Below are 20,185 nucleotides of genomic sequence, written 5' to 3'. Positions count from 1 at the left end.
CTGCTATAGATCAGTTAACATGTGTTCAGCTCTATCCCTGCTATAGATCAGTTAACATGTGTTCAGCTCTACCCCTGCTATAGATCAGTTAACATGTGTTCAGCTCTACCCTGCTATAGATCAGTTAACATGTGTTCAGCTCTATCCCTGCTATAGATCAGTTAACATGTGTTCAGCTCTTCCCCTGCTATAGATCAGTTAACATGTGTTCAGCTCTACCCCTGCTATAGATCAGTTAACATGTGCTTATCAGCAGTTAACATGTGTTCAGCTCCCTGCTATAGATCAGTTAACATGTGTTCAGCTCTGTGTTCAGCTCTATCCTGCTATAGATCAGTTAACATGTGTTCAGCTCTACCCTGCTATAGATCAGTTAACATGTGTTCAGCTCTATCCCTGCTATAGATCAGTTAACATGTGTTCAGCTCTTCAGCTCTATCCCTGCTATAGATCAGTTAACATGTGTTCAGCTCTACCCCTGCTATAGATCAGTTAACATGTGTTCAGCTCTATCCCTGCTATAGATCAGTTAACATGTGTTCAGCTCTATCCCTCTATAGATCCCTGCTATAGATCAGTTAACATGTGTTCAGCTCTATCCCTGCTATAGATCAGTTAACATGTGTTCAGCTCTACCGCTGCTATAGATCAGTTAACATGTGTTCAGCTCTATCCCTGCTATAGATCAGTTAACATGTGTTCAGCTCTATCCCTGCTATAGATCAGTTAACATGTGTTCAGCTCTATCCCTGCTATAGATCAGTTAACATGTGTTCAGCTCTATCCCTGCTATAGATCAGTTAACATGTGTTCAGCTCTATCCCTGCTATAGATCAGTTAACATGTGTTCAGCTCTATCCCTGCTATAGATCAGTTAACATGTGTTCAGCTCTATCCCTGCTATAGATCAGTTAACATGTGTTCAGCTCTACATAGATCAGTTAACATGTGTTCAGCTCTATCCCTGCTATAGATCAGTTAACATGTGTTCAGCTCTACCCCTGCTATAGATCAGTTAACATGTGTTCAGCTCTATCCCTGCTATAGATCAGTTAACATGTGTTCAGCTCTACCCCTGCTATAGATCAGTTAACATGTGTTCAGCTCTATCCCTGCTATAGATCAGTTAACATGTGTTCAGCTCTACCCCTGCTATAGATCAGTTAACATGTGTTCAGCTCTATCCCTGCTATAGATCAGTTAACACACAACTCTTACTAAATGTTGAACTGCTCCCCTCTCAGGAGAGATCACAGCATGGTCATAGAGGACTCTCAGTACGCTCACACAGACGTCTTCCTCCCTTACACCTCGCCGGACGATGAAGAGGAGGAGGAGGGAGACGGCGAGGGCCTGGGAGGGAGGAATATCTCAGAGCGTTTCTCCGACCTCTCTCGGTCTTCCCCTAACAGCAGTGGAGGCACGTTGAAGGACTTTGACGACTCTCTCCAATTTAAGTCGTTTGACTCGGTAGAGCAGGGGAGCCGCTCGTCCTCCCTGTCCAACACCGTGGACATCCCCTCCGGTCGGCCCCAAGAGGAGGCTCTCTACCACCCTCTGTCCCCCTTCGGCACCTCACCCTTTGAGCTGGAGCTGGGGGGTATGAGGGGTGAGAAGGGAACATGGAACCACAACCCTGTGGGGGGTAGTCAGGCAGGCACCCCCTCCCCCCTGGAGCACAGCCGGTCGTTCCCCTCTCTGAGACCCAGGAAGAGCTCCAGTCTGTCCAACGTGCTGGACGACACCAACTATGGAACTGACCCCCGGGCAGCTGACACCATCTCCAACACCTCCAACCCACAGGTACTGCTGCCCTAACCTTAACCTTAACCCTAACCACAGGTACTGCTGCCCTAACCTTAACCTTAACCCTAACCACAGGTACTGCTGCCCTAACCTTAACCTTAACCTTAACCCTAACCACAGGTACTGCTGCCCTAATCTTAACCTTAACCCTAACCACAGGTACTGCTGCCCTAACCTTAACCTTAACCCTAAACACAGGTACTGCTGCCCTAACCTTAACCTTAACCCTAACCACAGGTACTGTTATCCTAACCTTAACCCTAACTTTAACCATTGGTACTGATCATTCCTAGGAGGTATGTTGTGTGGTGTTTGAATAAAGTGGACTGAACGTGTTGAATATGAAGCCCAGTGTCTTGTGTAATGTCCCGTATCCATAATGCTAACAGATTTCTCCTGAAATGTGTCAGTCACTCCTATACAACCAGCGTGGCTCAGTGTACATGACTCCTATACAACCAGCGTGGCTCAGTGTACATGACTCCTATACAACCAGCGTGGCTCAGTGTACATGACTCCTATTCAACCAGCTTGGCTCAGTGTACATGACTCCTATACAACCAGCGTGGCTCAGTGTACATGACTCCTATACAACCAGCGTGGCTCAGTGTACATGACTCCTATACAACCAGCGTGGCTCAGTGTACATGACTCCTATACAACCAGCGTGGCTCAGTGTACATGACTCCTATACAACCAGCGTGGCTCAGTGTACATGACTCCTATACAACCAGCGTGGCTCAGTGTACATGACTCCTATACAACCAGCGTGGCTCAGTGTACATGACTCCTATTCAACCAGCGTGGCTCAGTGTACATGACTCCTATACAACCAGCGTGGCTCAGTGTACATGACTCCTATACAACCAGCGTGGCTCAGTGTACATGACTCCTATACAACCAGCGTGGCTCAGTGTACATGACTCCTATACAACCAGCGTGGCTCAGTGTACATGACTCCTATTCAACCAGCGTGGCTCAGTGTACATGACTCCTATACAACCAGCGTGGCTCAGTGTACATGACTCCTATACAACCAGCGTGGCTCAGTGTACATGACTCCTATACAACCAGCGTGGCTCAGTGTACATGACTCCTATACAACCAGCGTGGCTCAGTGTACATGACTCCTATTCAACCAGCGTGGCTCAGTGTACATGACTCCTATACAACCAGTGTGGCTCAGTGTACATGACTCCTATACAAGAGATCAGGGAGAAAGAGAGAGAAAGAGAAACACAGGGAACAATCAAGCCTTCAGCTGCCCAATAGTCTATACCTGTAGCTCTTTCCCTTCCACTGTCCTGTTTCCCCACCTCGAGTCCTCTTTACCCCCCTAGTCCTCTTTCCCCACCTCTAGTCCTCTTTACCCCCCCTCTAGTCCTCTTTCCCCACCTCTAGTCCTCTTTCCCCACCTCTAGTCCTCTTTACCCCCCCCTCTAGTCCTCTTTCCCCACCTAGACTATAGGGCAGCTACAGGTATAGACTATAGGGCAGCTACAGGTATAGACTATAGGGCAGCTACAGGTATGGACTATAGGGCAGCTACAGGTATAGACTATAGGGCAGCTACAGGTTTAGACTATAGGGCAGCTACAGGTATAGACTATAGGGCAGCTACATGTTAAACTATAGGGCAGCTACAGGTATAGACTATAGGGCAGCTACAGGTATAGACTATAGGGCAGCTACAAGTATAGACTATAGGGCAGCTACAGGTATAGACTATAGGGCAGCTACATGTATAGACTATAGGGCAGCTACAGGTATAGACTATAGGGCAGCTACAGGTATAGACTATAGGGCAGCTACAGGTATAGACTATTGGGCAGCTACATGTATAGACTATAGGGCAGCTACAGGTATAGACTATAGGGCAGCTACAGGTATAGACTATAGGGCAGCTACAGGTATAGACTATTGGGCAGCTACAGGTATAGACTATAGGGCAGCTACAGGTATAGACTAGACTATAGGGCAGCTACAGGTATAGACTATAGGGCAGCTACAGGTATAGACATGACTCCTATACAACCAGTGTGGCTCAGTGTACATGACTCCTATACAACCAGCGTGGCTCAGTGTACATGACTCCTATACAACCAGCGTGGCTCAGTGTACATGACTCCTATACAACCAGCGTGGCTCAGTGTACATGACTCCTATACAACCAGCGTGGCTCAGTGTACATGACTCCTATACAACCAGCGTGGCTCAGTGTACATGACTCCTATACAACCAGTGTGGCTCAGTGTACATGACTCCTATACAACCAGCGTGGCTCAGTGTACATGACTCCTATACAACCAGTGTGGCTCACTGTACATGACTCCTATACAACCAGCGTGGCTCAGTGTACATGACTCCTATACAACCAGCGTGGCTCAGTGTACATGACTCCTATACAACCAGTGTGGCTCACTGTACATGACTCCTATACAACCAGCGTGGCTCAGTGTACATGACTCCTATACAACCAGCGTGGCTCAGTGTACATGACTCCTATACAACCAGCGTGGCTCAGTGTACATGACTCCTATACAACCAGCGTGGCTCAGTGTACATGACTCCTATACAACCAGCGTGGCTCAGTGTACATGACTCCTATACAACCAGTGTGGCTCAGTGTACATGACTCCTATACAACCAGCGTGGCTCAGTGTACATGACTCCTATACAACCAGCGTGGCTCAGTGTACATGACTCCTATACAACCAGCGTGGCTCAGTGTACATGACTCCTATACAACCAGTGTGGCTCAGTGTACATGACTCCTATACAACCAGTGTGGCTCAGTGTACATGACTCCTATACAACCAGTGTGGCTCAGTGTACATGACTCCTATACAACCAGCGTGGCTCAGTGTACATGACTCCTATACAACCAGCGTGGCTCAGTGTACATGACTCCTATACAACCAGCGTGGCTCAGTGTACATGACTCCTATACAACCATTGTGGCTCAGTGTACATGACTCCTATACAACCAGCGTGGCTCAGTGTACATGACTCCTATACAACCAGTGTGGCTCAGTGTACATGACTCCTATTCAACCAGCGTGGCTCAGTGTACATGACTCCTATACAACCAGCGTGGCTCAGTGTACATGACTCCTATTCAACCAGCGTGGCTCAGTGTACATGACTCCTATACAACCAGTGTGGCTCAGTGTACATGACTCCTATACAACCAGTGTGGCTCAGTGTACATGACTCCTATACAACCAGCGTGGCTCAGTGTACATGACTCCTATACAACCAGCGTGGCTCAGTGTACATGACTCCTATTCAACTGAATGTGATGAGTCGTGCTGAGAATGAGGAAACTATTCAACCAACGGTTCAATATCCTAGAATACAGTTGTGCAGATGCCTCCGCGGTTTAGCCCGTCTCCGACACGATGTACTGTATCTGTGTGTCTAACTGTGATTATGGTGTGTGTGTGTGTGTGTGTGGTCCCTTTCAGCAGATGCCAGAGGAGGAGCTGTGTAACCTGCTGACTAACATCGTGTTCTCTGTGCTGTGGTGCGGCAGCGGGTCGGAGGGGGGGGAGGACGCCGTGTGGAGGGAGAGGGGACAGGTCTTCTCTGTCCTCACCAAGCTGGGCTCCTCCTGCCAACTGGTCCGCCCGCCTGACGATATCAAATGCAGGTCAGTCAGTCGACAGACAGCCAGCCAGCCAGCCAGCCAGCCAGTCAGCTATTTAGTTAGTTATCCAGTCAGCTATTTAGCCAGCCAGCCAATCAGTCAGTCAGATATTTAGTTAGTTATCCAGTCAGCTATTTAGCCAGCCAGCCAATCAGTCAGTCAGATATTTAGTTAGTTATCCAGTCAGCTATTTAGTTAGCCAGCCAGCCAATCAGTCAGTCAGATATTTAGTTAGTTATTCAGTCAGCTATTTAGTTAGTCAGCCAGCCAATCAGTCAGTCAGATATTTAGTCAGCCAGCCAGTCAGTCAGTGTCTGCATCCCAAATGGCACCCTATGGGCCCTGGTCAAACATGTTGTTTGGGACCCAGGTTAGTCAGTCAGTCACTCCCAATGTCCTTGATATGCAACTCCCTCTGTCTCATGTCAGTAAACAGATTCATTAAGGTGACTTCAAACCAAGTTTTATTTGATCAAATGCTTGGTAAACAACAGGTGTGGACTAACAGTGAAATGCTTGGTAAACAACAGATGTAGACTAACAGTGAAATGCTTGGTAAACAACAGGTGTAGACTGACAGTGAAATGCTTGGTAAACAACAGGTGTAGACTAACAGTGAAATACTTGGTAAACAACAGGTGTAGACTAACAGTGAAATGCTTGGTAAACAACAGGTGTGGACTAACAGTGAAATGCTTGGTAAACAACAGGTGTAGACTAACAGTGAAATGCTTGGTAAACAACAGGTGTAGACTGACAGTGAAATGCTTGGTAAACAACAGGTGTAGACTAACAGTGAAATACTTGGTAAACAACAGGTGTAGACTAACAGTGAAATGCTTGGTAAACAACAGGTGTGGACTAACAGTGAAATGCTTGGTAAACAACAGATGTAGACTAACAGTGAAATGCTTGGTAAACAACAGGTGTAGACTGACAGTGAAATGCTTGGTAAACAACAGGTGTAGACTAACAGTGAAATGCTTGGTAAACAACAGATGTAGACTAACAGTGAAATGCTTGGTAAACAACAGGTGTAGACTAACAGTGAAGTGCTTGGTAAACAACAGGTGTAGACTAACAGTGAAATGCTTGGTAAACAACAGGTGTAGACTAACAGTGAAATGCTTGGTAAACAACAGGTGTAGACTAACAGTGAAATGCTTGGTAAACAACAGGTGTAGACTAACAGTGAAGTGCTTGGTAAACAACAGGTGTGGACTAACAGTGAAATGCTTGGTAAACAACAGGTGTAGACTAACAGTGAAGTGCTTGGTAAACAACAGATGTAGACTAACAGTGAAATGCTTGGTAAACAACAGGTGTAGACTAACAGTGAAGTGCTTGGTAAACAACAGATGTAGACTAACAGTGAAGTGCTTGGTAAACAACAGATGTAGACTAACAGTGAAGTGCTTGGTAAACAACAGATGTAGACTAACAGTGAAATGCTTACTGACGGGCCCTTCACAACCATGCAGAGAGAAACGGAATAACAATGAGGAACGATAACTAGGTACATACACAGGGTACCAGTACTGAGTCCATGTGCAGGGGTGAGAGATAATTGAGAACTAAGTACATACACAGGGTACCAGTACTGAGTCCATGTGCAGGGGTGAGAGATAATTGATAACTAAGTACATACACAGGGTACCAGTACTGAGTCCATGTGCAGGAGTAAGAGATCATTGATAACTAGGCTACATACACAGGGTACCAGTACTGAGTCCATGTGCAGGGGTGAGAGATAATTGATAACTAAGTACATACACAGGGTACCAGTACTGAGTCCATGTGCAGGGGTGAGAGATAATTGATAACTAGGCTACATACACAGGGTACCAGTACTGAGTCCATGTGCAGGAGTAAGAGATCTTTGAGAACTAGGCTACATACACAGGGTACCAGTACTGAGTCCATGTGCAGGGGTGAGAGATAATTGATAACTAAGTACATACACAGGGTACCAGTACTGAGTCCATGTGCAGGAGTAAGAGATAATTGATAACTAGGCTACATACACAGGGTACCAGTACTGAGTCCATGTGCAGGAGTGAGAGATCATTGATAACTAGGTAAATACACAGGGTACCAGTACTGAGTCCATGTGCAGGGGTGAGAGATAATTGATCACTAAGTACATACACAGGGTACCAGTACTGAGTCCATGTGCAGGAGTAAGAGATCATTGATAACTAGGCTACATACACAGGGTACCAGTACTGAGTCCATGTGCAGGGGTGAGAGATAATTGATAACTAAGTACATACACAGGGTACCAGTACTGAGTCCATGTGCAGGAGTAAGAGATAATTGATAACTAGGCTACATACACAGGGTACCAGTACTGAGTCCATGTGCAGGAGTGAGAGATCATTGATAACTAGGTAAATACACAGGGTACCAGTACTGAGTCCATGTGCAGGGGTGAGAGATAATTGATCACTAAGTACATACACAGGGTACCAGTACTGAGTCCATGTGCAGGAGTAAGAGATCATTGATAACTAGGCTACATACACAGGGTACCAGTACTGAGTCCATGTGCAGGGGTGAGAGATAATTGATAACTAAGTACATACACAGGGTACCAGTACTGAGTCCATGTGCAGGAGTAAGAGATAATTGATAACTAGGCTACATACACAGGGTACCAGTACTGAGTCCATGTGCAGGAGTGAGAGATCATTGATAACTAGGTAAATACACAGGGTACCAGTACTGAGTCCATGTGCAGGGGTGAGAGATAATTGATCACTAAGTACATACACAGGGTACCAGTACTGAGTCCATGTGCAGGCAGGGGTGAGAGATAATTGATAACTAGGCTACATACACAGGGTACCAGTACTGAGTCCATGTGCAGGAGTAAGAGATCATTGAGAACTAGGCTACATACACAGGGTACCAGTACTGAGTCCATGTGCAGGAGTAAGAGATCATTGATAACTAGGCTACATACACAGGGTACCAGTACTGAGTCCATGTGCAGGAGTAAGAGATCATTGAGAACTAGGCTACATACACAGGGTACCAGTACTGAGTCCATGTGCAGGAGTAAGAGATCATTGAGAACTAGGCTACATACACAGGGTACCAGTACTGAGTCCATGTGCAGGAGTAAGAGATCATTGAGAACTAGGCTACATACACAGGGTACCAGTGATGTACTGGGCCGTACGCACTTCCCTCTGTAGCGCCTTGTGGTGGAATGCAGCCTGTCAAGAGGCTCTCAATGGTGCAGCTGTAGAACTTTGAGGATCTGAGGTCCCATGACACATCTTTACCGCCTCCTGAGGGGGAAGAGGCGTTGTCGTGCCTTCTTCATGATACATCTTTACCGCCTCCTGAGGGGGAAGAGGCGTTGTCGTGCCTTCTTCATGATACATCTTTACCGCCTCCTGAGGGGGAAGAGGTGTTGTCGTGCCTCCTGAGGGGGAAGAGGCGTTGTCGTGCCTCCTGAGGGGGAAGAGGCGTTGTCGTGCCTCCTGAGGGGAAGAGGCGTTGTCGTGCCTCCTGAGGGGGAAGAGGCGTTGTCGTGCCTCCTGAGGGGGAAGAGGTGTTGTCGTGCCTCCTGAGGGGGAAGAGGCGTTGTCGTGCCTCCTGAGGGGGAAGAGGTGTTGTCGTGCCTTCTTCATGATACATCTTTACCGCCTCCTGAGGGGGAAGAGGCATTGTCGTGCCTCCTGAGGGGGAAGAGGTGTTGTCGTGCCTTCTTCATGACACATCTTTACCGCCTCCTGAGGGGGAAGAGTCGTTGTCGTACCTCCTGAGGGGGAAGAGGTGTTGTCGTGCCTTCTTCATGATACATCTTTACCGCCTCCTGAGGGGGAAGAGGCGTTGTCGTTCCTCCTGAGGGGGAAGAGGCGTTGTTGTGCCTCCTGAGGGGGAAAAGGTGTTGTCGTGCCTTCTTCATGACACATCTTTACCGCCTCCTGAGGGGGAAGAGGCGTTGTCGTGCCTCCTGAGGGGGAAGAGGCGTTGTCGTGCCTCCTGAGGGGGAAGAGGCGTTGTCGTGCCTCCTGAGGGGGAAGAGGCGTTGTCGTGCCTCCTGAGGGGGAAGAGGCGTTGTCGTGCCTCCTGAGGGGGAAGAGGCGTTGTCGTGCCTCCTGAGGGGGAAGAGGCGTTGTCGTGCCTCCTGAGGGGGAAGAGGCGTTGTCGTGCCTCTTGAGGGGGAAGAGGCGTTGTCGTGCCTCCTGAGGGGGAAGAGGCGTTGTCGTGCCTCCTGAGGGGGAAGAGGCGTTGTCGTGCCTCCTGAGGGGGAAGAGGCGTTGTAATGGTAATGTCTGGCTCTCCTTGTGAACGTTAACCTGTTTAATAGTCTTACTTACATCAACCACAGAAATCAACTTTTTTTCAGTTCTGTGCTGTTTTGGTTGAGCAAAATGTAGCCCTAAATGTTAACTGGCTTGTTAAATGTTGACTGGCTATTCTCCCTCCCTCCTCTCCCCTCCTCTCTGCTGTGTCTCTCAGTCTGTTAGAGATGATGCTGGAGTCTTCTCTGTCAGACCTGAGGGACTCTCAGGGTGTCTCTCTACCATACTTCCCCAGTCTGCTGCGTCTCCTCAGGCTGCTCCAGGACTTCCTCTTCTCAGAGGGAACAGACAACCAGGCCCTGTGGAGCGAGAAGGTACAGTACTTCACCATGGTCCACACATTGTCTGCATCCCAAATGGCACCATATACAGTGGGGCAAAAAAGTATTTAGTCAGCCACCAATTGTGCAAGTTCCCCTACTTAAAATGATGAGAGAGGCCTGTAATTTTCATCATAGGTACACTTCAACTATGACAGACAAAATGAGAACAAAAATCCAGAAAATCACATTGTAGGATTTTTTATGAATTTATTTGCAAATTATGGTGGAAAATAAGTTTTTGGTCAATAACAAATGTTTATCTCAATACTTTGTTATATACCCTTTGTTGGCAATGACAGAGGTCAAACGTTTTCTGTAAGTCTACACAAGGTTTTCACACACTGTTGCTGGTATTTTGGCCCATTCCTCCATGCAGATCTCCTCTAGAGCAGTGATGTTTTGGGGCTGTTGCTGGGCAACACAGACTTTCAACTCCCTCCAAAGATTTTCTATGGGGTTGAGATCTGGAGACTGGCTAGGCCACTCCAGGACCTTGAAATCCTTCTTACGAAGCCACTCCTTCGTTGCCGGGGCGGTGTGTTTGGGATTATTGTCATGCTGAAAGACCTAGCCTTTTACTTTTTTGCCCCACTGTAGATGTAAAGTCCCCTGTTTAGGGGACCTGCGTGGTTCTGTTTCCAGTCCCGACCGATATTTTCACTTAGAGATCCATCTGTGGACCCTGTAGATGGAAATGGCTTGCATTGAGTGCCAGCTCTAGTTCCCACGGACACAGTAGTATATTTTTTGCGCCTGTGTGACGTAGGATGTGAAATTTGAAACCACTTGAAGCTGGGATCTCCGTCCTACCATTTTAATTGGCTCTTCCGACTGTCCGTCATCTCCTGGCTGAACCCTATGTCACAGACACTGACAAAGCACATGCCTGCAATCCTTACATCGTAGCTCAACAAGAGAGTGGTTCATTCACTGTAGCACATTCAGAGATCCATTTACAGCCATTAATCTCATATAATTCCTAGATTTGAAACAAACAAAAAAACACTTTCTGTTTCTCCGAGATGGACGATAATAATATGAGAGGACAGGCGAGTTGCCAACGTGTTCAGGAAGCCAGGCTAGAGGTCTGTGTGGCTCACAGCGGTGGGATGTTTTGATCAGGAGAGACCTTTAGAAAATATGCACATTTTCTCTGACACTAAAAATACAAATATGTATTTTACAGTTGTAAGAAAGGTGAAGTCTTACAGTTAGTGGGTTTTATAGTCTGATTATACTATATTTCGAAAGCGTAGAAGTCATTTCAAGCCTTATTCATTACAGTTTTATTGAATAGGAAATGCGTCATAAAATATTTAATATTTTCAATATTTGTATAATATTTGTACTGTGTATTTGAGCTCAAAAGTGACTTCATCTCAGCAATGTATAACTATTTTTTTTACCAGAAAGGTGAAATTGAACCTTTCTTGAAGTATGCAGCATTACTAGTTATTGTTCCTCTCATGGTAAATAATACATATTCTGGGATTAGGTAGATTACATTTTAGATTACATTTTAGATTACATGTAGTTACATGTATTAACGGCACAGCTACTTCCTGTAATCGTGAATGAGTGTGTGTTTAATGTCAGTGGCTGTGTCTTGTCTTGTGTGTTGGCTTTAGCTCGGCTACTGTTTTGAAGGATGTTTTGAATAGTAGTTCTAGCTATATCATTTAACTGTGTGGTAACCCGGTCTTGAGAATTGAGTCACTGTTATGTTGTTTTCGCGTATCTGCACTCTTGTCTACATAATTGCCCCTTGTGGGAATTGAATTGAATGAACATGTGTTGTAGACTGTTAACAGGTGTGTTGTCGTCGTAGATCTTTGAGGGGGTGGTGAACCTCCTGGACAGACTACAGGCGTGGCACAGCACCCCTGGTACCCCCGGGGCTCTGGAGCTCAGAGAGATGGCCCAGATCGGCCTGCGCATCATCACCGGCTACATCCAGGAACAGGACTCACAGGTGTTACGCTACGCCCACCTCCCTCTAGGCAAACTGGACTGGCTCTAACTCTGGCCTGCATGCCGAATGGCTCCCTATTCACTGTATAGTGTACTACTTTTGACCAGAGCCCATAGGCTGAAATAGGGGTGGAATAGGGTGCTATTTGGGGAAACAACTTCTTTCTCCAAACTACATCCATGGAGGGCATAAGTCAACGCGTGGGTTTGAAAGTTTAAACTCCAAATGCCGTGGGACCAAATCCCAATGCTCTGTCTATTAGTACACATTTACTATCAAATAAAGGTTAGACCTTTGGAGGGGAAGGTGTGTTTAGAACACCAGTCCTTCTATGGTTATCTATCAGTGCACAGAGAACATAGCTAGCATTCCTCCCGAGGAGTGTTGTGTAGGACGGGGAAGCTCTTCTCTGAGTTATAACTACTGTTGGGGTGCATCCCAAATGGTACCCTGTTCCCTACATAGTGCACTACCTCTGACCAGAAAGTTATGCACTATGTAGGGAATGGGGTGCTATTTTGCACTCCTGTAGGAGTAGTATCAAGTGGTCATAAATAAATGGTCCAAAATGTTCCTTGGGATTTGTTTATTTATTTTTTGAAGGAGCAAAGCTTTTTCCATCCACTTGAATTGTTGTTGTGTGTTTTGTTAGTATTAGTACCCCACTTAAAAAATACATCAGCTGAGGAATAATAATATTAGGTTTGTGTACTGATGAAACATTTACTAGGACTTCTGTTGATTTTAAGACCTGTGAGAATACTTTTGAAGTGGAGCCTAATTTGCTTTTTGACCAAATAATTTCTCTCTCTGTGTCTCTCTGTTTCTCTCTCTGTTTCTCTCTGTCTCTGTGTCTCTCTGTTTCTCTCTCTGTGTCTCTGTCTCTCTCCCTTCCCTCTCTCCCCAGGTGTCTGTAATGGCCTGCGTTAAACTCCACAGCCTCCTGCAGACAGTTCTATCTCTGGGCTGGGACGAGGTGTGCTTCCTGCTGGGGCGACTAGGTGCCCCCCTGTGGCCCGGCGGGGTAATGGAGGTACATTTACGTTGGACATTTCTGTCATTTTAGCAGACGTCCTTATCCAGAGAGACTTAGTTAATGCATTCAACTAAAGTAGGCGTCCTTATCCAGAGAGACTTAGTTAATGCATTCAACTAAAGTAGGCGTCCTTATCCAGAGATTTAGTTAATGCATTCAACTAAAGTAGGCGTCCTTATCCAGAGAGACTTAGTTAATGCATTCAACTAAAGTAGGCGTCCTTATCCAGAGAGACTTAGTTAATGCATTCAACTAAAGTAGGCGTCCTTATCCAGAGAGACTTAGTTAATGCATTCAACTAAAGTAGGCGTCCTTATCCAGAGAGACTTAGTTAATGCATTCAACTAAAGTAGGCGTCCTTATCCAGAGAGACTTAGTTAATGCATTCAACTAAAGTAGGCGTCCTTATCCAGAGAGACTTAGTTAATGCATTCAACTAAAGTAGGCGTCCTTATCCAGAGAGACTTAGTTAATGCATTCAACTAAAGTAGGCGTCCTTATCCAGAGAGACTTAGTTAATGCATTCAACTAAAGTAGGCGTCCTTATCCAGAGAGACTTAGTTAATGCATTCAACTAAAGTAGGCATCCTTATCCAGAGAGACTTAGTTAATGCATTCAACTAAAGTAGGCGTCCTTATCCAGAGAGACTTAGTTAATGCATTCAACTAAAGTAGGCGTCCTTATCCAGAGAGACTTAGTTAATGCATTCAACTAAAGTAGGCAAGACGACCACATACATCGTCATTGCAATTAAAACCTTCCTCAATAAAGCAGCTATTTGCTAAGTCGGTGCTCGTGAGAGACCTTTTACTGTGAGAACATATTAACATCTGTTATTCTGGTGTTTCCATTCTTATCACCGGCTTTACACTAGTAAATAAAGACAAGTACGACTGCTAGTGTGATAAAGACAAGTACAACAGTAAGGTGTTTTTTATTTTTAGGCGGGCCCCAACGGAGGACACACGGAGACCTTTTCTCAGCTCGTGCCCATCGTGCGTACCCTCCTGGACCAACACGCTGACCCCGTGACCCTGCACGGCCTGCTGCCCAGCCTGCCAGTCACCAACGGCAGCCCCACCTTCGCCCAGGACCTCCAGAGCTACAGCCACACAGTAGAGTGGCTGGACTTCTACCAACGCCACGTCAGTACCACTCAACCTTCATCTATCTTCTTCTTTATATAGTGTGTATCCCATATGGCACACTATTCCCTATATAGTGCACTACATTTGACCAGGGCTTTACAGACGGGTTGGTTGTTTAGCAACAAAACCAACGGGTGCGCAACTCTGGGGCCAAACCGACGAGGTCGGCTTAGATTGTTAACAACGTGTAAACTATATTTAATCTCAGTGTTTATTGAAACTGAATATATGAGCACAAGGAGCTCTTTTTGTTTCTAAAGTCTATTGTTGCAGTTGTAGGTTAGCTAGCTAAGGAACTTGAGCCATATTAGTATAGACATGACATCAGTCAAACACGGCAAAACAGAACTTGGTATCAAGAACAACATAAAACCAGCTGAAACCAGCTGAAACTAGTTGAAACCAGCTGAAACCAGCTGAAACTAGTTGAAACGAGCTGAAACTAGTTGAAACGAGCTGAAACCAGCTGAAACTAGTTGAAACGAGCTGAAACCAGCTGAAACTAGTTGAAACGAGCTGAAACCAGCTGAAACCAGCTGAAACTAGTTGAAACCAGCTGAAACGAGCTGAAACTAGTTGAAACGAGCTGAAACCAGCTGAAACCAGCTGAAACCAGCTGAAACTAGCTGAAACGAGTTGAAACGAGTTGAAACCAGCTGAAACCAGCTGAAACCAGCTGAAACGAGCCACCTACGATTCCCCATATGACAGCTTGTTGCTCGCTATCTGACCATCCAGAATCACAACATCACAGCCTTCTGCCCCATGGAAGCCATTTGGGACGTGATTTATTTCACACGGACAATTAATAATAAAGGTATTTTTTTAAGGACTGGGTCAGTCCCACTACTTGCTTTAATGTATTTTTTTAAGGACTGGGTCAGTCCCACTACTTTCATTAATGTATTGTTTTAAGGACTGGGTCAGTCCCACTACTTTAATTTGATTGGCTTTTTGTATTGAAGCGATAGTAAACTGTTTGAAAGACAGGGAAGGGTGAGTGAAAGGGCAGTGGGATGGATTCAAACCCACGCCGACTCTGGTATACATGTGTGCTGTAACGGCTGGACCACACAGGCCATGGACAATGGATTATTGTCAACATCTCAGACAGTGTCGTATTTAAAAAAATAAAAACGTTTTTTTTTATTTAACCAGGTAGGCTAGTTGGGAACAAGTTCTCATTTACAACTGCAACCTGTCCAAGATAAAGCAAAGCAGTGTGACACAAACAACAACACAGAGTTACACATGGAATAAACAAACATACAGTCAAGTATGTTGGACAGCTCATTTTCCTCAGTAGTTCCTGGACAGGCTAAAAACATTAGCTTGTACACTTCTCTTCTTTAGTTCAGAAACTAAACTGAGTCCGTAGGTTCTACTACTAAATGCAGTGTTGATGTTTTGTCTCTTCTCTCTTTAGTTCAGAAACTAAACTGAGTCCGTAGGTTCTACTACTAAATGCAGTGTTGACGTTTTGTCTCTTCTCTTCTTTAGTTCAGAAACTAAACTGAGTCCGTAGGTTCTACTACTAAACGCGGTGTTGACGTTTTGTCTCTTCTCTCTTTAGTTCAGAAACTAAACTGAGTCCGTAGGTTCTACTACTAAACGCGGTGTTGACGTTTTGTCTCTTCTCTCAGGCTAGTATTTCTAGACAGGCTGATGTCACATCCTCCTTTCTGCCTCAGAGTGAAAACTAAACCAGGGACAGATCATCTGTCTGTTCAGTGTTCTCTGGTCCTCCTCACATTATTTACCTCTTAATATACACACTGGAGGTACGTGGATGGAAGGCCAGGATTTTGTCCAGGACAGTGGCTTCTCTCCCAGGTTAGAAATGAGAACAGAATCAGAAAGCTTTCCTTGTATTTACCATGTGAATTTAATGGAAGAGAAGTCACCTAGCAGACCAAGAGGTTTGAGGATATTTTATTTGACCTTTATTTAACTTGGCAAGTCAGTTAAGAACAAATTCTTATTTTCAATGACGGCCTACTGGGGAACTGCCTGTTCAGGGGCAGAATGACAGATTTGTACCTTGTCAGCTCGGGGATTTGAACTTGCATCCTTTCGGTTACTCTCTAACCACTAGGCTACCCTGCCGCCCCATAAATACGAAGCCAAACAGACCCACTTGGTTCAGCGGAGGATTTATTATAAATGTGTGTGACGGTGTATAATCACAAATCTGTTTTGTTTAGATATCTTGTAAATAGAAAATGTCATAGATCTGGCAGTAGAGCCCAGTTTTGGCCTTTGCTCCCAGTCTGAGTCAGAGGGGCTGGGTTAAATGCAGAAGACACATTTCAGTTGAATACATTCAGTTGTACAACTGACTAGGTATCCCTCTTTCCCAGTCATTGTGCCAATGTGTAGGTAGTATATAACATTACTGTATATAATGTGTGTATATAATGTGTAGATAGTATATAACATTACTGTATATAATGTGTGTATATAATGTGTAGATAGTATATAACATTACTGTATATAATGTGTGTATATAATGTGTAGATAGTATATAACATTACTGTATATAATGTGTGTATATAATGTGTAGATAGTATATAACATTACTGTATATAATGTGTGTATATAATGTGTAGATAGTATATAACATTACTGTATATAATGTGTGTATATAATGTATAGGTAGTATATAACATTACTGTATATAATGTGTGTATATAATGTATAGATAGTATATAACATTACTGTATATAATGTGTGTATATAATGTGTAGATAGTATATAATAACATTACTGTATATAATGTGTAGATAGTATATAACATTACTGTATATAATGTGTGTATATAATGTGTAGATAGTATATAACATTACTGTATATAATGTGTGTATATAATGTGTAGATAGTATATAACATTACTGTATATAATGTGTGTATATAATGTGTAGATAGTATATAACATTACTGTATATAATGTGTGTATATAATGTGTAGATAGTATATAACATTACTGTATATAATGTGTGTATATAATGTGTAGATAGTATATAACATTACTGTATATAATGTGTGTATATAATGTGTAGATAGTATATAACATTACTGTATATAATGTGTGTATATAATGTATAGGTAGTATATAACATTAAAGTATATAATGTGTGTATATAATGTATAGATAGTATATAACATTACTGTATATAATGTGTAGGTGCAGCCCACCATGGAGCAGTATGAACTGGATCAGTTTGGGAAGAGTCATGACCTCATGTCTAACTTCTGGAACTCGTGCTTTGATGACCTGATGAGCACTGCCATACGGCGGGACAAAGAGAAGACCTACAGCAAAGACAAGTTCCAGGTAAACTATGCTACTAGCAGGCCTGGTAGTCCTATGAGGTCATAGTACAGTCCACTGTCCTCCATTATGACATAACCTCCATTATGACATTAATAATATCAAGTCAATATTATGTGTCTTGAAAGTTGTTTTTGTTCAGCTAGTTGTACTGTCTTCATTATATTGTGGTGATCTGGAGTATTCTGAAGCTGTGGATTATCAGCCCAGTACAACTTGGTTTGTGCTCGTATTGCTGATGGGTCACTAATCGACAGGTATTTCTGTGTGTGTGCGTGTTCGTGCGTGCTCATGGGGTCTGTGCATGCTCTTACAGGAGGTGATAGTGGACCCGTACCTGAGGCGGGTCCGCAGTGAAAACAGCCGTTACTACAGTGGTCAGAAACAGAGCTCCGGCCAGCAGGGAGTAGTGTGGCGCCACTGGGAATCCCTCCGCAGGCTGCTCACCAGCGAGAGAGGGGCCTGGGCACACAGGTCTGACTCTATCCTATCTATATCTATGATTCCGTCCCAAATGGCACCCTATTCCCTATATAGTGATCTACTTTTGACCAAGGCCCATAGGGCTAATGTCAGCCTATTCCATAGTAAGGTGTATATATCTAGGCTCTGGTTACCTTCCCCATGTCCTAACATTAAAGGAGTAGTTCATTATTTTACAACATGACGTTAGCTGGTTCCTCACCCTGAAAGTAGTCTATGGGCCAGGAGAAACTGGAATCTATGGTGCAGTTATCTTTAATCAACCCTTTTCAAACGTCAGCGAACTTTAGCCACCGCTAGCTACAAATCAATGGATGTGATGGGGGCATGTTTAGAAACAAATACTGTCCAAGTCACCTGACATCAACTCCATATTTGGTTTGATGTTACTTGGTTTGAGTTACTTTAAGAGGATTTGGCCATGTAAAAGATAAACATGCTCACCCTCCCATCACTTCCATTGATTTTTAGCTAGCGGTTGCTAAAGTTAGCTTAGGTTTCTAATGACTGTTTCTCCTGGCTCATAGGCTACTTTCAAGGTGAGGAACCATCTAACATCATGTTGTAAAATAGTGAACAACTCCTTTAACCATTAGGAGTTAAAGTGCAAAACTGACCCTAGATCAACATATAATGGGAGCTTTACCCTGCACCAGATGGACTCGACTACTAATGTCATCATATATTGTAAGCTTTGTTGTGGTGCTTTGTGCCTGACTGGAATCTACTGTGATTTGTACCTCAGAGTCCCACTAGAGGTGAAATGGAAGTTGTCCAGCGCGGAGACGTACTCTAAGATGCGTCTGAAACTAGTGCCGAACTACCAGTACGACACTCACCAGGAAGCCAGCGCCTTCAGAGACAATATGGGTACGCCTTATGAGAGGACAACTATACATCGCATGTTAGGACTTTATGTGCTTCGCCCAGTTATGACGTCGTAGCCATGTCTACCAGATTTCAGTGAATTGCTTTTGTTAAGCAGAAGCAAGTTTCCATTCTAAATTGGTAGGTGATCTGTTTTCGTGTGCAGGTTAGCTCCGGACACTGCTGTGTTTTGAAAATGTGTTTTAAAATCTGTGTTCAGGTAACATTAGATTAGAAGACCTTTATTTTCCTAAGATTGGGGAATTCGTTTGGCATTAAGCTTCACAACATCAGAAATAAAAGAGTTATCATCCTGAATCTCTGCTCAGGTAATATAGGTCTGTGAGAGTGTGCTCAGGTAATATAGGTCTGTGAGAGTGTGTTCAGGTAATATAGGTCTGTGAGAGTGTGCTCATGTAATATAGGTCTGTGACTGTGAGTGTGTGCTCAGGTAATATAGGTCTGTGAGAGTGTGCTCAGGTAATATAGGTCTGTGACTGTGAGTGTGTGTTCAGGTAATATAGGTCTGTGAGAGTGTCCTCAGGTAATATAGGTCTGTGACTGTGAGTGTGTGTTCAGGTAATATAGGTCTGTGAGAGTGTGTTCAGGTAATATAGGTCTGTGAGAGTGTGCTCAGGTAATATAGGTCTGTGAGAGTGTGTTCAGGTAATATAGGTCTGTGAGAGTGTGTTCAGGTAATATAGGTCTGTGAGAGTGTGTTCAGGTAATATAGGTCTGTGAGAGTGTGTTCAGGTAATATAGGTCTGTGAGAGTGTGCTCAGGTAATATAGGTCTGTGACTGTGAGTGTGTGCTCAGGTAATATAGGTCTGTGAGAGTGTGCTCAGGTAATATAGGTCTGTGACTGTGAGTGTGTGTTCAGGTAATATAGGTCTGTGAGAGTGTGTTCAGGTAATATAGGTCTGTGAGAGTGTGCTCAGGTAGTATAGGTCTGTGACTGTGAGCTCAGGTAATATAGGTCTGTGAGTGTGTGCTCAGGTAATTTTTTTTATTTTTATTTCACCTTTATTTAACCAGGTAGGCTAGTTGAGAACAAGTTCTCATTTGCAACTGCGACCTGGCCAAGATAAAGCATAGCAGTGTGAACAGACAACACAGAGTTACACATGGAGTAAACAATTAACAAGTCAATAACACAGTAGAAAAAAAGGGGAGTCTATATACATTGTGTGCAAAAGGCATGAGGAGGTAGGCGAATAATTACAATTTTGCAGATTAACACTGGAGTGAT

General features: G+C 44.3%; 1 protein-coding gene across 1 annotated transcript in view; it reads left to right on the top strand.

The window, feature by feature from the left end:
• The first annotated feature begins 1,206 nt into the window (after positions 1 to 1,206).
• Positions 1,207 to 20,185, top strand: part of LOC118378949 (neurobeachin-like protein 2) — a 45,061-nt gene continuing 26,082 nt past the window's right edge. The window contains exons 1-9 of the mRNA XM_052509568.1: positions 1,207 to 1,803; positions 5,274 to 5,458; positions 9,932 to 10,088; positions 11,926 to 12,069; positions 12,977 to 13,102; positions 14,051 to 14,251; positions 17,439 to 17,588; positions 17,902 to 18,059; positions 18,814 to 18,938. Of these exons, the coding sequence (XP_052365528.1) occupies positions 1,222 to 1,803; positions 5,274 to 5,458; positions 9,932 to 10,088; positions 11,926 to 12,069; positions 12,977 to 13,102; positions 14,051 to 14,251; positions 17,439 to 17,588; positions 17,902 to 18,059; positions 18,814 to 18,938 (1,828 nt within the window). The 5' untranslated portion in view covers positions 1,207 to 1,221. The remainder of the gene's footprint in view (positions 1,804 to 5,273; positions 5,459 to 9,931; positions 10,089 to 11,925; positions 12,070 to 12,976; positions 13,103 to 14,050; positions 14,252 to 17,438; positions 17,589 to 17,901; positions 18,060 to 18,813; positions 18,939 to 20,185) is intronic.

The sequence above is a fragment of the Oncorhynchus keta genome, unplaced genomic scaffold, assembly GCF_023373465.1.
Source record: "Oncorhynchus keta strain PuntledgeMale-10-30-2019 unplaced genomic scaffold, Oket_V2 Un_contig_4708_pilon_pilon, whole genome shotgun sequence".
Classification (NCBI taxonomy): domain Eukaryota; kingdom Metazoa; phylum Chordata; class Actinopteri; order Salmoniformes; family Salmonidae; genus Oncorhynchus; species Oncorhynchus keta.
The sequence above is the reverse complement of the archived record's forward strand: the minus strand, read 5'-3'. Positions and strand labels throughout refer to the sequence as shown.